We start from the raw sequence: 18,819 nt of genomic DNA, 5'->3' as shown, positions 1-18,819 counted from the left end.
TGCTATTCAGAGGATTTAATTAATGAAAATTCAGGTTAACCATTAAGGGGGGTATTAATTAATAAAAGACAGTAGTCCTGATGGACATATAGACAAACAATTGCTTGAATAATGTTAATATTTTCAGCATTCACATGAATGCATCCCGAATGCATGTGCTATGTGACTGAAGCTCGAAACCTTTTAATCACTAAATAAAATCCAACAATTACATTACTTTATTATCACTTTGGCTATATCTGTGACTGCAGGAGGAGCCGGATGTCAAGGCAAATACTGCGGGAGGAGGAGGAAATGAGAGGCCTGCAGCGAGAAGTGACCTCATGAACAAGTGGTGCTACTGCATAATCTCGATTGTACTTTTTCATTTCTGCTGGGAGAAAAGTAAAAGTATTCCCGCTCAAAGTGCACCTCATAACACGATTCAGACGTGTTCGATTCGTATTTTGTTTTTACATAGCATCGATTCAAGGATGTATACAGTGTGCAATCACTCATGTACTTATGGCACATACACACACACACACACACACACACACCAAGGGTTCATCGTGTTCACCATGTCACTAATAAATGTTCACTGTAACATCACCATAAATTAGTTATAATTTGTCTTACCAACCAACATAACACACCAGGATTGTGTTTATTTCTGATCCATGTCTACACCTCAGGCAATCTCAGTCTGTCAGCCTTCACTTTCACTTCCATAACTGCATATTTAATCATGCTGTATGAGAAAACGTTGCTGCTATGTACTGTAATAGACAAACTGTGATAGTAATATCAAGTTGTCATTAAGCTAAATGGTTCAGTCCACCTCATCATATACTACATGCTTTTCTCTCTTTTGATGGTGCCATATATATATAGGTATTTTTATTTTGTGTATTAACGGGAGCTTAAAAAGACCTCCTCATGAGTGCACAGTGCTGTTCTTGAAGCCTAGATGTGCAACACGTCAAGGTCTTCGCCATGTGTATTAACACTTTATTGAACAAACCGTACTTTCTGCTGTAGGAAGTATAATATCGAAGTGCTGAGGAATACAAGGTTATGACACCTCAGGATTTTAAGGTAGCTCTCTTCTAGTTTTTGATATAGAGAGATCGTAATTTTCTTTCTTTCACTTACTTTTTATTAAGTTAAATCTATTTGGGATTTCGTGTTGCTTTTGCATTTAACCTTAGTAATGTGTGAGTTTGATTTTCTTACTGTGTGATTTCTCACTGTATGGGTTCGGGGTTTTGTCTTTGTTTATTTGTTTGTGTGGTTTTTTTTTTAACATTTGTGAATCATGTATCAGTATTTGGTGAAGAAATCTGAGATAATGGGAATGACGGTTCAGTCATTGAATCTTATTCATTACCAGCAGGTTTGCAATGTTTACCTTTACCTTTATGATTTTCGCAAACCTTGAAAATCATATAAAACTCTTTTCATGTGATGCATTTTATCTATATATTTTTCCTTTAAATAAATAAAAGATATTAAGGATAGGATGTTTAATTGTAGAAATCATTCCACAGCGTGACATTTTTAGTTTGTTTGGTTACGGTTATTCAGCAGCAATTGTGTTATTTCAGAAAAGAAATGCAGACTATCATAACGTGACCAGAAATGTTCTTTCGAACACCATCATTTTTTTTTTTGATGTCGTATAATAAATTACTTGAAGCGGTGGTGACGTTAAACGAAAAAAGAGGCATAGAAGCAGCTACACGTTTGCTTTATTCAAGAAGAAAAGATTGCACAAATTGAAACCAGGCTTCTATATCGTCACACAGTAAAACCTTTCTCTCAGGGTTTAATACCAACCCACATTTTCTGTGAAAAAAAAAAAGAAAACAGAGCACTGACGTTTTCAGTTTGACCAACATTCCATTCAATTCAATTCATATTTGTTTGTATAGCGCTGTATAGGACATTGTCTCAAAGCAGCTTTACAAAACATAAGTAATATTGCAAAAAGTACAAAAAGATTAACAATATACTTTAAGATATAAGATTTATACAAAGATTCAAGAGTAATATTAGACTTATATTTAAATGTGTTTGTATTTATCCCTAATAAACAAGTCTGAGGCGACTGTGGTGAGGAAAAACTCCCTTAGATGGAAGAGGAAGAAACCTTGAGAGGAACCAGACTCAAAAGTGGAACCTCATCCTCATTTGGGTGGCACAAAATTAAGGAAATGTCACCTGACATTTTGACCTGATTTTGCTCGTGGATGATTCGTCGAAAAAACACTATACAGTCTGATAGAAAAGGCCATAAAAAATATAGTAAACTAAACAGTTTAGTAAACTTCCCCTGGTGCTGTCAGCAGCTGTTTTTTATAAAAAACATCAGCAAAGGTTCAGTGATCATCACATATGAGAAATATGAAGTGCGATAGAATTTAAATGTCTAGAATTGTATCTGGAGAATTTTTCAGTAACAGCAGTATATTACTAATAGCACAGCTCACAGTTTCATGAATGTATGATTAAGGGAAAGTAATGTAAAATAACAGAAGCAGATGTTCTGCTGATGTTCTTGCCTTTCTAGAAGTTAAACCATTGTGTCGCAGCGTACTCACTGACTCATGTAGCTATAAAGTTCTATAGTTATATAGCTATATAGTTTGTTTTTGGCCAATTGGGGAAGGAATCCCCTGTTTGCTCTATAAACATTTTCAATGGCGGAGCGCCTTCAGACTGGACTGTTCATGACAGGGTTAACAAAGCAGCTTTTTGCATTCAAGATCTTGTTTTGTAGCAAATAAAACACCATCATCATCATCGTCATCATCATAGTGCATGTGATAATGTGAGTGGGCTAAGTGGAATTTCTTCATATAAATTTAACATATTAACGTGACTATATATATATATATATATATATATGGCAAAGTATATTTTACATCTTATTGATATGAAATGCTGATCATTTCCTGTTATTCTCCCTGACACTGAGACACAGAAGGAGTCTGGTGATATATGAGCAGGTCTCTACATCTGCTCTCTCTAGGATATCAGATGGAAGTGTAACTTTATCTTGTCTTTAACTGCTGACCAGAGCATTCTGTCATACACAGGGTCGGGCTAAAGTTAGGTACAGATACGGAGGTTGGCACAGAATCAAAGTTCTCTTTGTATACACGAGAACATTATATCTCATCTGGTGTGCAGCATGGAAAAGAAAGACAGTAACGCGATAGAATACCGATGCATTTGGAGAGAGTATTTCCGTACAGCTGGGTTTCCTCTCCTCCCACCTAATCTCTACTTCCCCAAGATAGAGAGAGAGAGAGAGAGAGAGAGAGAGAGAGAGAGAGAGAGAAAGCACGCAGACCAGTTTGTACCATACAGAAACACATGTCTCGACAGGACGAGCGTTACATGAGAAGACTCAGTGCAAGGTAGGCTGAATTCTTCACAATTCCTTCTAAATTTATGTGAAATCATTTAAAGGAGGAACTCCCTAATTCTGTTGTTTGTAAATTTGCAGTTACATTTTTTGCTCTGTAGCAGGAAATGGTTTACACTTTCAATTCTTCAAAGTCACATCCTGTGCGTTATTGTGCGTCATTGTGCGTCATTGTGCGTTTTTATTCCAACCTAAATAGTGACCTGAACACTTTACTTACGAGACTTTATTTCATGTTTGTGGAGCACAAAGAGTTCAGAAACTGTTTTTTTTTTACTGCTGTTTCTCCACCTCTTTTTGCTGAAACACATGCTGAGATTCCAAAACATGGGCACAGAACAGAGATCATATCTAATCAGATGCCGTTCTGGTGCGTAATTTTAGTCTGGTTAGGGGGGAAAAAAATGGCGTTTTCTGGATTTTTATTTATTTATTTAATTATTTTACTTCTAGAAAATGTTTATAAGAGAAGTAGAAATGGGCGGAGACACATACTGTAAGTCGAGATCACAACAACAACAAGAAGAAAGACTGCAGTCTGTTTTCAATGTACTGAGAAAAGGAAGCGTGCAGAAGCACTAAAACCTTTTCTTTGTCGTCGTGTGATGCTTTCTGTTTGGTAGAAAGACGAAACAGAAGAAACAACATTATCAAGGGGAAAGGGGAAATTTCCTGTACAGATGTGACAGTTTAGTAAACTTCCCCTTGTGCTGTCAGCAGCTGTTTTTTATAAAAAACATCAGCAAAGGTTCAGTGATCATGACATATGAGAAATATGAAGTGCGATAGAATTTAAATGTCTAGAATTGTATCTGGAGAATTTTTCAATAACAGCAGTATATTACTAATAGCACAGCTCACAGTTTCATGAATGTATGATTAAAGGGAAAGTAATGTAAAATAATAGAAGCAGATGTTCTGCTGATGTTCTTGCCTTTCTAGAAGTTAAACCATTGTGTCGCAGCGTACTCACTGACTCATGTAGCTATAAAGTTCTATAGTTATATAGCTATATAGTTAGTTTTTGGCCAATTGGGGAACCAATCCCCTGTTTGCTCTATAAACATTTTCAATGGTGGAGCGCCTTCAGACTGGACTGTTCATGACAGGGTTAACAAAGTCGCGTTTTGCATTCAAGATCTTGTTTTGTAGCAAATAAACAGAATTGGGGGGACACGGTGGCTTAGTGGTTAGCACGTTTGCCTCACACCTCCAGGGTTGGGGTTCGATTCCCGCCTCCACCTCGTGTGTGTGGAGTTTGCATGTTCTCCCTGTGCCTCGGGGGTTTCCTCCAGGTACTCCGGCTTCCTCCCCCGGTCCAAAGACATGCATGGTAGGTTGATTGGCATCTCTGGAAAATTGTCCCTAGTGTGTGAGTGTGTGAGTGAATGAGTGTGTGTGTGTGCCCTGCGATGGGTTGGCACTCCGTCCAGGGTGTATCCTGCCTTGATGCCCGATGACGCCTGAGATAGGCACAGGCTCCCCGTGACCCGAGGTAGTTCGGATAAGCGGTAGAAGATGAATGAATGATAAACAGAATTAAATCTAATACATTTCTGCAAACAAAGGCATAATGTAAGTGCAGACAATATGTCTATGATATACAGAACCTTTCTACTGTAAGACTGTGTAAGGAGTCTGTGCCTCAGAAATGTGTGTGCACGCGAGTAATCTTGTTTCTCACACAAAGGCTATCCTTTCCAGCTGAAATAGTTTTTGAACATTTAATTTTTTTAATTTAACTTAACTCCTTTAATTTTTATTGTGTTTTTTAAAAGTGCATCTGGGTGGACATTTGTTTCAACCCTGGCAACCCTGGTTAATGATGTGTTTACATGTGTGACGTGATATACACCTGCTGTATTAAACACAGCTGAATAAAGTCACTGTTGTCGATTCTCAACTGCATGGTCAGGAGTTCATCTAAAAATTCACTAGGTACTAGCCTATGGAATTAACCGAGTGGTAATGCCTTGGGATTTTGTTTCATTATTAATGCAACACCAAAATCTAAGGTCACAAGCTGCTGTCTTTTCACCATGTGAAGGTGCTGCGTGTGTAACTCTGCACTCTCTCACTGGTACTATGAACGAGATGGACAGTATTTCTGCAAAAAGGACTACTGGGCTCGCTTTGGAGAACAGTGTTGTGGATGCTCAGAAATCATCACCACTGGCGTCATTATGGTAAGAATCTCCAAAATATCCAATTAATGATACTCTCCTAAGATTACTTAAGACACAGGGTGAGTTTAGTAATGACTGTATAGAGCAGAGTCATTATGATCCTATAATAATATTGTGAGGATTATTCATTTAACTCCCTAAACGATCTCAAATGACACGCAAACCTTTCTACTCTCTCATTCTTGCTTCCGTTCATTCCTTCTTTGTACAGATCCAGCTCATATTTCAAGTGCTGATGTCACCACCACCCTTCCCTTATACCTTGAACTCTACATCCTCTCTTTCATTGTGTTTTGCTTTGAGATTAATATTCTGTACAAATCTGCTTCCTTCTTCCGTAGGTGGCGGGAGAGCACAAGTATCATTCAGAATGTTTTATCTGCGAACAATGCAGCATGTTCATCGGAGATGGGGATTCATACGCTTTAGTGGAGCATTCCAAATTATACTGGTTTGTTTATATTTAAGGCACATTATAAAGAAATTAAGTTAATTATTAAGTGCAATGGGTGTATAAGATATGAATGCTGTTCATATCAATATTAGGGATACAGGATTTGTCCAGTGACTGTCTTTCTTTACCTCGTTTTTAGTGAGCACTGTTATTATCAGCATTCAGCAGCAAGGCATCCAGGGACAGGATGTTCCCGGCTTCCTCACACTGTGGCGCTGGTGTCATTTCCTGCTTCAGCAGAGAGCAGGAAAGGTCTGGCGTTCACTGTGAATCAGTGCCCTGTTAATGGAAAAAGCTCCAATATCAAAGTATCTCAGTGAGTCTACATAATACATACCACCAACTTCTTAGATACTCTACCACAAACCTAGTCTCATTCTGCACCATTCACCCTTTCCAGGTTAGATACATCCACAACCAGTCCTGAAATTAAGGAAATGATTCACGTTGGAGACACTCTCCTTGAAATAAACGGAAAAGCCGCCCAAAACATTCCGCCCGATGAGGTAAGAGATTACATACATAATGGAATCTATTTAATTTCCTAGTGCTGTTGAAATTGTCAATTCTGGTTGGTCAGATTATCATGAATATTTTCCTACAATGATGCTGGCTTGGACAGTAAATTATAGACAAATTATATTAATGTGCTCGTTCTGATGTGTTATTGTAAAACATCGAATTTTAATCTCTACCAGATTGATCGGATGATCCATGACATTGAGCACTGCCTAAAGCTCACTGTTGAACACAACCCTGGTGGTCTTTCTAGTCCAGAGGATCAGTCTTGTCTGTTGGACGAAGAAGCAGACCAACCAGGGAATTTAGACTTCTTCCTGCCTCATAACCACGGTGTCCGCCACCGCACCAAAAACATTATGTAGGAACTAATACAGCCCAACAAGTGACCATTTAATACATAACAATGAAGTGCTTATGAAATAAACTAACAGGAACACTTTTACTAACCTGTTCCTGAGCAGGCGCAGTTGCAGCATTGAAAAAAGCCCGTGTTCCCAAAGCCACTTGCCGCTGCTCTCTCACAGAAGAAACATTAATCGCTCCGAATCTTTGCGTGTCGATTCAGTTGACAAAACACAGCGCATATTCCGTCCCTCCGACCTCATATACGGAGAGGTTATTGGAACGGGCTTCTACGGACAAGCCATCAAGGTAAAAAAGAACCTGTTACACTTAACTACAACAAATTGCCCAAAAGATAATGTGACATTAATCACAATTTCTATATCTGCTTATCATCAGGTGACACATCAGCAAACAGGTGAAGTCATGGTGATTAAGGAACTTCTTCGTTTTGATGAAGAGACCCAGATAACATTTCTCAAGGAGGTTTGTGATCATTGTATTAGGTTCATGGACTGAATAACTCGTTTCTCAACAGGGTTTCAATTCAATCTCGCTGGATTTACTGTCGTTCTAGGTCAAAATGATGCGCTGTCTGGATCACCCAAACGTCCTAAAGTTTATTGGAGTTCTTTACAAAGACAAGCGAGTAAACTTCATCTCGGAGTATGTGCCAGGAGGGACTCTGAGGGAAACCATACAGAAAATGGTGCATAAATGTTTCTGATCCATGATTTTCTTAATGGAATCAAATATTGTGCGGTGTAATAGCAATAAGCGATTTTTTTTTTAATCAATTATCCAACAGGGCAGCGATCATCCATGGAAACTAAGAGTAAGCTATGCCAAGGACATTTCTGCAGGGATGGTAAGCACTTCTTGTGACAAACATGCATTACTGTGTGTGTATTTATTATGTCGCTTTGTAGAAGCCAACATTCTGTTTTCCTATTTAAGCTTAGACAAAAAATTATCAAGAGTAACTCCTCCTAGGGCTTTTGAGCCACATGCACCAAATTCAGATATGTTGTAGGTCTGAAGTTTGTTGCTATTACTTTTCTAAGTGATCCGAGTACTGGTACTTCTGGTACCGGGTCTCAAATTGGCCTTTTTTCCCCATAGACTCCCATTATAAATTTTGGAGGTTTATAACTCGGCAAGCTTTTGAACTATCTACACCAAACTCGGCCAGCTCTTTTAGGGTGATACTCTGAACAAAGGTTTAAATTGGTGTACCGACTGGCCTTTCGGTTGTCCCACGGCCCCGCCCCCAATATATGCAAAATCAAAAAACTTTTTACAACATGGACATGTGACATATCAAAACACTCAGAACAATGAGGGGAACTTCCTCACGGGAATTCTGATGACATCACATGCTTGTCTCCACTTACCTCCAAATGTTTTGGCACCCTAGCGCTCCACTAGATTTCACAAGTTTTATGTCCACTTGCCTCCAAAAGTAACACTGACCCTTATGTCCACTTGCCTCCAAAAAGCACCGGCCTTTGTGAATACTTGGCTCGTCAAAGCCAACATCAAAGTTTGTTGCAACGAACTTTACAAATCTAGTTACAGATTAGAAGATAATGCAAATATGTTTGTGGAAGTGTGAGAAAATCTGTTGGATCTGTTGGATTTTCTCCTGGTACTATATTTTGACATAAAAATGGCAAGAAAACATTTGAATTCATTAAAAACTATTTATTTGTTACAACTTTAATTAATGAAGTCTGTCCTACTTTCCTACAAAGATATCCAATATGCCATAGTGAAAGGAAATTAAGCCTGATCAGTTTAATTTTTAATCATACTGTATACCAGCTATCAAAATGTCCAACATGTGAAAGAAAACAGATTTCTTAAATAAAAATGATCTTCCTTTTCACTTTAACCGGGTTTTAAAATGCTCCAACATAATAATAATAAAAAAAAAAAAATCCAGTACAGGAATGAATGAATGTAGTTTTCAGAACTGTGAGAAAGTTTACATGGCAATGGTGGCTCAAGAGATTAAAACTCTGGGTTGTTGATTGGTGTTCAAGCCCCAGCACTACAAGGTGCCACTGTTGGGCCCTTGAGCAAGGCCATTAACCCTCTCTGTATCAATGCTGCCCCTGTGTTATGACCCCAACCTCCAAAGTTGGGATATGCGAAGAAAGAATTTCACTGTGCCGTAATGTCTATGTGACAAAAATACTGTATGTCATGATATGAAGGGTTTTTTTCAGCCAATGTTTGTATCTTCAACATCTTGTTCTCTTCCTCTAGGCCTACCTACATTCCATGAATGTGATCCATCGAGATCTGAACTCGCATAACTGTTTCGTTAGACAGGTGAGATTGCAAAACAATCATGATGCTTCTTCTTCTGGTCCTTCTGATCCAACAGAAACTCTTTTTGTTTTGTTTGCAGCTACACATGACCACATCTCAGTAACAAAATACTAGATTAATAAACCAATATCACTGGATAGAATTTGCAGGATACCTTAATCATTTGTCCGTTATGTTGCTTAGCAACCAAAGCTTACTAATGATGCCCTGGCAGGAGAAGTGTTTATTACGAATATTCATTCAGCTTCAGGTATCTTTTTTATCCTGCTCAAGGAGGCGGAAGAGGTACATTTGGATTCAGTGCCAACTACAAACATAATAGTTTGGTTTTTGTGTTTACAGAACAATTCTGTTGTGGTGGCGGACTTCGGGTTGGCCCGACTTCTGAAGGAGGATAAATCTCAGATAAAGAATCCTTCTCCTGAGCAAGCATCAAAGCTGAGTAAGCCACATAGGAAAAAAAGATATACAGTGGTGGGTAACCCATACTGGATGGCACCCGAGATGATGCGAGGTGAGTCACGGCAATAAAGCAAACAGACCAAAGCATCTACTGATTCTTCCTAGTCATGAGCTCATGTTCTACTTCTTCTTCTTCTTCTTCTTCTTCTTAAGGTATTAGCTATGATGAACGTGTTGATATCTTCTCCTTTGGAATCATTCTCTGTGAGGTAATCAATACTAAAATATTAATTACATATTACATTATTTTTAAACATACCATGTAAACGTACATCCCTTACTTTGCACCAGATTATTGGCAGAGTGTATGCGGATCCAGACTATCTCCCCCGCACTATTGAATTTGGACTAGGAGTCAAGGAATTTCTAAAGTGCTACTATCCAGCAGAATGTCCATCAGCCTTCTTTCCTCTTGCAGCTCTTTGCTGTGACACAGAAGCTGACAAACGGTAGGATTAAAATCTTTTTCGCTTCTGCACAATATGGATGCTTTATTTTATTATTATTATTATTTTAATGCCTTCTGTCATAGGCCCGCATTTGCCAAGCTTGAAGAATGGCTAGAGAGCTTGCTGATGCATCTGGACATCAGACTTCCTCTAATCTCAGAGCTGGATAAGGTGCAGAAAGCGTTTTGGGAAAACCACAGCGAAATTCAGCATGAAAACGGTTTCCAGTCAGAACAAAAAGAGAGGCGAGTGTCAGTTCCGAAGTGATGCTCAGTGTTTACTTTGTTTGAAGTACATCACCTTGTTTAAAGAACCTGTGGACAAGCTAAGAACAAACTGTGAAGGGACAATTTGTTTATAGATGTGGTCATTTCAGGACAATCTTTGCTGCTTTTTAATAGATCATATTCACTGTAGCAAGTGAACTTAGCAATAATATTGGAGCTAATAACTATAGTGAAATGGGAGGTTGCGAGCAAATCAATAAGGCTACAGTTCAAATTGAGGCACAAACTGGAAGTTAGCAGGAATTGTGTCTGGCTAATGTACTAACTTATACAAATGTGAATGATTGCATAAAACCAGGTACAAACTGGCTTATGTTGTATAGTTTTTTTTTAATTTGCTAATATCTACACATAATTTATTTATAAAAACCATGTGTGGCGATTTAAAGTGCAGACCTTTTTTTAAACCTGTCCTAAAATTTCAACCATGAAACGGACATAAAAACATTTTATGAAACTGAAATAAAAACCTTTTTAAAATTCTATTTTCTGTGTGTCTGGTGTCATTACTAATCCATCTCCCGGGCTACATATAGATATCTATAAATGTTAAAACCATAGTGAGATTATCTTTCATGGTTGCAGGTGAGTCTGGCTTGGGCAAGTCCACTCTTATCAACAGCCTCTTTCATACAGATCCGTATAAGGACCGGACTTCTGATGAAGCTGAAGGTGAGGTTAATCCAGAAAATAATTTGTGGGTAACTTTGCTGCAGCTTCAAAAGACTGATCAGAAATGTATTTTGTCTGTGCACAGGAAAGACAAATAAAACTCTAACATTAACGGAGTTAAGCTATGTCTCAACATACTCCAGGATTTGGAGATGCTCTCGACAACACTAACACTAACGTTTATTACTCCCAAGCACTAAAAAGCAAACTACAAAGAGCAATTGTGTGAAGTAGAGTGATTTTTGATCCCTGTTAAACCACTTAGGAAAAGCATTCGCATGCATTAGGAACAGAGGAGCTTTTGTGAATGCTGCTTTTTTTACTATTGAATATTAAACAAAATAAAGAGATGTTATCACGAGTAAAAAAAAGATAAAATGATTAGGAAAGCATTTTGATTAAACTAAACTCTAGGACTAACGTCATTGCCTACACATCCAAATAAAACCATGTTTAAAATCTAGGTTATTTGTGAGAGTCAGTTCTCAAGGTTCAGCTAAAAGAGTCGGTTCAGCTAAAAGAGTCGGTTCATAGAACGAACCAAACGCAAAACAATAAAACAACAGCAATACAAATAAATATTTTATTGGTTTGCACTTAGAATAAGTTACATTTAATTCTGATATGATGATGGAGGGGGAAAAAAAAAACCCGATTCTGATTCAAATCATAGTAACCTCGAACATTCAAGGATGCTTGGTACGATTCACTAAAAATGCTTATTTCTAGAGTTTATCCCCCTAAATATTACCCAAATTATGCTCCTAAAGCACTTTAATTTCATTTAAAAATAAAACAAAACAAAAAAACTAAATGGTTGAGGTAAAAATAGGGTACATTATCGCCTAATGGCTATTTGCCACACTAGCGCATTTACTAAAGTTACCCCCTACAGCATACTAGTTCACTGGCTGTCGTTTTCTTTTGCACTCACATTAAGGTAAAACCAGGTAACGAATGGGACTGTAATCTGTAAACAGCGAATGCACGAGGTATTAATGTACTACACTTATCGGACACATCCAAGATGGCGACGAGTCTGTATATCAGCAGGAGGTGAAGCGGCTGGTGTTATGGTGCAGTCCTAGAGCTAATCACACTCAAAACTGTGGAGATGATAGTAGAAAATACCCCTCATTAACACCTCATCACCCTGATTAACAACTCACTATAATCATATTCCCTGCTTCATATCTATAAGTACTGCATTATCAAATTTTATTTGTCACTTACACACATATGCAGTGAAATGCTTTAAGTTTTCGCATATCCCAGGTTATTATGAGCCCTGGGGTCAAAGCACAGGGTCAGCCATAGTACGGTGCACATGGAACAGGTGAGGTTAAGGGCCTTGCTCAAGGACCGAATGTTGATGTCTCAGCAGATTGTGGGCTTGAACCCCCCGACCTTCTGATCAGTAACCCGAAGCCTTAACCACTGAACCTCACGTTCTATCAGAACTGTCAGTCACCACATCATCTGTATATGTTACACACTACTGCTGCTGTATATAGTACAAAAGCACAATATTGCACAATACTGTTTTTTGCACTACCATGCACTCTGAGAACTTTATGTACATTACTGATCTGTCATATATTCTGTATTCATATTTAATACTCGTATTGTCTATATTGTCTCACATTGTCTGAATTGTCTCGTGTAGTCTGTTTTTGTCTGGTCTTCTCTGTTTTTGTCTTGTACAGTCCAAGCTAAATGTATAGTGTTATTTACGTCTGTACTTTGGAGAGTCACCAACAGCTGGAACCAAATCAGTTGTGTGCGTCAACACACTTCTGATTCTGATTCTGATAACGAATGTATGAATTCTTCAGACAGTTTGGCTTCACTGAGTCACAGGACAAGGCTGATCATAAAGCTTATGTGCTAATATGGACCCAAAAGATAGCAAACGTGAGTAGCGATTTAGGACGGAATTATATTTTTAATTGTATTTTTAATTTTAATGTATTAAATATTTAAATGTAATTTTATAGTGACTAACTGCCTATCTATTGTCATTCATACTGCTCGAAATACGAGAGGCTAAACAGTTAAAAAGTGGATTGCTAAATAGCAATCTAATAACGTAGCAACACTAGAAAAATGTTTTTCAAAGCATACAGAAATTAAGCTAATTATTTTATATTCAGAGTGCATTTTTCTTTGTTTTATTTACTGCTTGTTGTAGACAAATCGGACAAAGAGGAACCTCTTGAAGGTTGCAGCTACTTGCTGGATATTACAGGTGGCCCAAACATTTTAAAATGAAAATCTTTATAAAGACACCTATTAGTTTTTAGGACTGTGATTATAAATTTATTCAAAAAAAAAAAAAAATAAAAAAAAAAATAATAAAAATAAAAAAAATTTATTCTCATGAAGAGCTCATTTGGTTCTTGTCATTCTTCTACCTCTATAGATGCTGAGTTAGAAAAGAGGTTCTTGGTGAGTTTAGAAGAATTCTGACACCCTTACACATTATATTATCATCTTCACCTAAACACAAAATGCTTTTATTTCAGTGGACCAGCTGTTTATTACAAAACAAGAGTAAAAGGGATTTAGAAAGCAGCAACAGAGACTTTTCCGATGAAACCAGACCGGATACAGCAAGCGACTTGGAGACCTGCTCAGAGGGCATTCTTCATTATACATCCCCATTGCCTATGCACAAATGGGTTCATCAGGTGGATCCGAATGATAACAGCACTATTCCACTGTTCTACAACCCAAGTAGTCCGTGTAGATGTTCTGACCCATATAAACCCTCAGAGGTATCAATACACCTTTTTGTTTTAAACAAAACATAAAAATGACACACGATTTAACAGATTCAACTTTTACATACAGTATCATAATATGCATTCTGGCAATAGTTTTAAGATTTTACTTATTCATCTCAATATTGTGCTCCAAGGACCAAGGAAAGGACATTGTTGGTCTTCATACGCTGTTGTGCCAAGTCCAGCGAAAAGCATTGAAAAAGGGATTTGAGTTCACACTGATGGTAGTAGGTGAGAAAAACAGAAAAACTATTTACTTTATACTAATAAATTTGGGGTACCTCAAAGCTTTAGGGTCTCTAATTTGATCCTGAGCTCAGAGGTTTCTCCAAGTCTGCATGAGTTTCCTCTGGCTCCATCTCCTGAAAATATGTCTGGGCTCATTAAAAAAAAAACAAAAAAAAAAAAAACACTTCTGCAATCCTCTTAGAACTGCTCCTGGATTTCTGCTTCTTTAATAACACTCATGATAGAGGTATGTTACAAGTTGGCATCTGAGTTCCAGAAGATGTACATCAATACCTAATATCTTGTATAGTTTGTATAGTATTGTGTATGTCTGTACTTTTGAGAATCACAAACTGCTGGAACCAAATTCCTTGTGTGTGTCAACACACTTGGCCAATAAATCTGATTCTGATTCTGATTCTGATACCTGCAGCTTAAGAACAGCTTCAGATGATACATTCACTATTAAAGGAGCACCTGTACACCTGCTCAGTTGTTCAATTATCCAGTTTTTGTTAGCTGCAACACCAATGTTTAGTTATGTTACATAAGCATCCATTTTGTAATCATCGTAATACTAGATCTATATTATGACTAAGACACTAACCTGTATAAACAGCTATTGTCTTAGTAATCTACTTCTGTGTCTTGGTAATATGATGGATTGCTCTCATAGTACTCATTATTTATGAGAAACCCTCACACATTTATGATTACAAAGATTTGTATATATCTATAGATATCCATCCATCCATCTATCCATTTTCTACCGCTTATCCGGGGCCGGGTCGCGGGGGCAGCAGTCTAAGCAAGGACGCCCAGACTTCCCTCTCCCCAGACACTTCCTCCAGCTCTTCTGGGGGAATACCGAGGTGTTCCCAGGCCAGCCGAGAGACATAGTCCCTCCAGCGTGTCCTAGGTCTTCCCCGGGGCCTCCTCCCGGTTGGACATGCCCGGAACACCTCCCCAGGGAGGCGTCCAGGAGGCATCCGGAACAGATGCCCGAGCCACCTTAGCTGACTCCTCTCTATGTGAAGGAGCAGCGGCTCTACTCTGAGCTCCTCCCGGGTGACCGAGCTCCTCACCCTGTCTCTAAGGGAGCGCCCAGCCACCCTGCGGAGGAAACTCATTTCGGCCGCCTGTATCCGGGATCTTGTCCTTTCGGTCATGACCCAAAGCTCATGACCATAGGTGAGGGTAGGAACGTAGATCGACTGGTAAATAGAGAGCTTCGCCTTGCGGCTCAGCTCTTTCTTCACCACAACAGACCGGTACATCGACCGCATCACTGCAGAAGATGCACCGATCCGCCTGTCGATCTCCCGCTCCATCCTTCCCTCACTCGTGAACAAGACCCCAAGATACTTAAACTCCTCCACTTGAGGCAGGAGCTCTCCACCAACCTGAAGGGGGCAAGCCACCCTTTTCCGGTTGAGAACCATGTCCTCAGACTTGGAGGTGCTGATTCTCATCCCCGCCGCTTCACACTCGGCTGCTATAGATATCTATAAATGTTAAAACCATAGTGAGATTAACTTTCCTGTTTGCAGGTGAGTCTGGCTTGGGCAAGTCCACTCTTATCAACACCATCTTTCATACTGAGCTGTATAAGGACCGGACTTCTGATGAAGCTAAAGGTGAGGTTAATCCAAATGATAATTTGTGTGTAACTTTGCTGCAGCTTCAAAAGACTGATCAGAAATGTATTTTGTCTGTGCACAGGAAAGACAAATAAAACTCTAGCAATTACAAAGAAGAGATTAGAAGTTGTTGAAAAGGGAGTTAAGCTACATGTCAACATAGTGGATACTCCAGGATTTGGAGATGCTATCGACAACACTAACAGGTAGTTTATTACTCCCAAGCGCTAAAGAACAAACTCCAGTGAGTGATTTTTGATCCCTGTTAAACCACTTAGGAAAAGCATTCGCATGCATTAGGAACAGAGTAATTGAAAGAAATGTACATTAATATAACTGTTAATCTTACCTTCCTAAAATACTACACACAAACATAGAAAAGAAACATAAGGAGAACTTGTGTGGTTGTGCCCTTAGTTGGAATGCTGTGGTAGATTATATTGACCAGCAGTTTGAGATGTACAGAAATGCAGAGATCTGTGTAGACCGTAAAAGTATTCCGGACAGTCGGGTGCATTGCTGCCTCTATTTCATCTCGCCTACTGGACACGGGTAATAATCCTGAATTTCAAAATACCTTCATGTGTTTTTTTCCTTAATGGCCACTGGGTAAAATATATTAATACTTATTTTGGTTTGTACCTTAAGTTAGATATCAGATTAATTACAGATGTAATAGAAACACCATCAGCTCTAAGTATTGACATTTGCCATAATAAAGTCTACAATTGTTATGACTCAATTTGCATGAGAATTACATAATTGAATTGAACAACACTGACTCAGCATTATTAGAGGAAAATATATTGATGTGCTTTTTGTGTTCCTTTGTTGCGGCAGCCTCAAACCGATTGATGTAGAGTTCATGAAGGCGCTTCATAAGAAGGTCAACATAGTGCCCGTGCTGGCTAAAGCAGACACCCTGACTCGCTCAGAGACTCATTATATGAAAACCAGGGTGAGAGAAATTACGCATTCCTTTTAGCAAAGAAACACATATTATATGCTAGAATGTTACTTAGGTTGAGCTTTAATGATTAATAGTACGTTGTGCCTTTTGTCCCTTCAGATTTTGGATGAGATTGATAGAAACAAGATCAAAATCTATGACATCCCAGAATGTGACTCAGATGACGATGAGAACCTAAGAAAACACAACACTCTCCTGAAGGTGATGGGATACTAGAATATTTATTTGTAGGTTTACGGTATACCCTATATTAGCATCCATGCATAGTAATTGCAATGTAATGAACACATGATGCTCCCAGAGGTCATATACTGTATTGGTTCTCATTCTCATTGTGCTGCTTTAGAATAGCATACCATTCGCAGTAATCGGGAGCAACACAACAGTGGAGAGAAACGGCCAGAACGTTCAAGCTCGTGTTTATCCATGGGGCATTATAGAAGGTATGTGGTAGATGGATTAGGATTGTGATTAGGAATGTGAAACCATATTTAGGGCGCATTCACTCCAGTTTAATCTGTTTGTCGTGTCTGTTGCAAAATAATTTGATGCATTTGGGTAGTTGGCTGTTTGGATTTAGATTGGATTCATAATCCATATAATAGAACACCCATTGGGGGGCACGGTGGCTTAGTGGTTAGCACGTTCGCCTCACACCTCCAGGGTCGGGGTTCGATTCCCTCCTCCACCTTGTGTGTGTGGAATTTGCATGTTCTCCCCGTGCCTCGGGGGTTTCTTCCGTGTACTCCGGTTTCCTCCCCCGGTCCAAAGACATGCATGGTAGGTTGATTGGCATCTCTGGAAAATTGTCCGTATTGCGTGAGTGAATGAGAGTGTGTGTGTGTGCCCTGCGATGGGTTGGCACTCCGTCCAGGGTGTATCCTGCCTTGATGCCCGATGATGCCTGAGATAGGCACAGGCTCCCCGTGACCCGAGAAGTTCGGATAAGCGGTAAAAAATGAGTGAGTGAGTGAGAACCCCCATTAAAAATGTAGGGTTTAAAACGTACATGTAAAACTTGTTCATTTGTCAGAAATAAAGAGAAGAGGGAAGAGATCATTTGGTGACAAAAATTAACAAATACATGAATAGATGATTATAAAAATGACTCATTTAAAATGGTCATTTGCTCAGTTGCTCAGTTGTATGAATTGAAATAAAAATTGTCCCACTATCTGTAAGCAATCATCTCACTTCTCACTGCTGGACCATACAAGAGTTTACTCAGGAGCCGGACGAAGACCACCTTGCTCAGACAGACCCAGTGTGTTATTTCTGTGTTCTAACCTGTTTATATGAAACACACATATTTGGAAACACACCATGGTTTGTTTGAAACAGAATTAATCCCATTAAATTCCATTTAAATCTTCTCTAAATGTTGAATTTGTGAGTTTTGTAATTAGTATTGTAAATATCTCTCACAATATATATTTCTTTCTTAACCGAATTGTTTTTCCATTTCTCTTGATCTCATGTCTTGTCGCAGTGGAGAACCCCGCTCACTGTGACTTTATGCTCCTGAGGAACATGCTGTTACATATACACATGCTGAACCTGAGAGACAAGACTGATGGATTGTATGAGAGTTACCGTACACAGATCTTGTGCCAGAAGCAAAACCCTTCTACTAATCTGGTAGGAAACAATGGTCTCTCTATAAAGCTGTCTTTGGCTCTTATTTCATTATAAATCTGTAGATATTTCCCCCTTTTTGTCCATTTAGGATTCTGTTTGAAAGATGATATTGAAGAAGAAGGAATATCCACTGCTGGGAATATTTGCAAGAACAAATAAACTTTTGTTTGTTTGTTAGTTTGTTTGTTTTTGAATGTATGAGTTAAAATTAAACATGCTATTGAACATACATTCATTCATCTTCTACCGCTTATCCGAACTACCTCGGGTCACGGGGGATCTCAGGCGTCATCGGGCATCAAGGCAGGATACACCCTGGACGGAGTGCCAACCCATCACAGGGCACACACACAAACTCTCATTCACTCACGCAATCATACACTACGGACAATTTTCCAGAGATGCCAATCATCCTACCATGCATGTCTTTGGAC

General features: G+C 38.8%; 2 protein-coding genes across 2 annotated transcripts; both read left to right on the top strand.

Annotated features, from left to right (window-relative positions):
• The first annotated feature begins 3,264 nt into the window (after positions 1-3,264).
• limk1b (LIM domain kinase 1b) lies at positions 3,265-10,936 on the top strand. Its single transcript, XM_060891029.1, has 15 exons — positions 3,265-3,404; positions 5,460-5,598; positions 5,940-6,049; positions 6,192-6,368; positions 6,453-6,558; positions 6,751-6,932; positions 7,036-7,225; positions 7,316-7,402; positions 7,494-7,625; positions 7,725-7,784; positions 9,188-9,253; positions 9,596-9,767; positions 9,869-9,924; positions 10,007-10,164; positions 10,248-10,936. The coding sequence occupies exons 1-15, from the start codon at positions 3,361-3,363 to the stop codon at positions 10,429-10,431; spliced, it is 1,863 nt and encodes a 620-aa protein (XP_060747012.1). The 5' UTR covers positions 3,265-3,360; the 3' UTR covers positions 10,432-10,936.
• A 1,893-nt stretch (positions 10,937-12,829) lies between these two features.
• Positions 12,830-18,535, top strand: LOC132859630 (septin-5-like). Its single transcript, XM_060890418.1, has 13 exons — positions 12,830-13,037; positions 13,315-13,371; positions 13,546-13,571; positions 13,649-13,900; positions 14,044-14,140; positions 15,688-15,774; positions 15,860-15,983; positions 16,195-16,329; positions 16,618-16,735; positions 16,847-16,948; positions 17,094-17,190; positions 18,237-18,385; positions 18,474-18,535. Exons 1-13 carry the CDS (start codon positions 13,016-13,018, stop codon positions 18,483-18,485), a joined length of 1,278 nt encoding a protein of 425 aa, XP_060746401.1. The 5' UTR covers positions 12,830-13,015; the 3' UTR covers positions 18,486-18,535.
• Positions 18,536-18,819: the final 284 nt, after the last annotated feature.

This window comes from Tachysurus vachellii, chromosome 17, assembly GCF_030014155.1.
Source record: "Tachysurus vachellii isolate PV-2020 chromosome 17, HZAU_Pvac_v1, whole genome shotgun sequence".
In the NCBI taxonomy this organism is placed as follows: Eukaryota; Metazoa; Chordata; class Actinopteri; order Siluriformes; family Bagridae; genus Tachysurus; species Tachysurus vachellii.
This window is presented reverse-complemented; position numbering and strand designations above follow the sequence as displayed.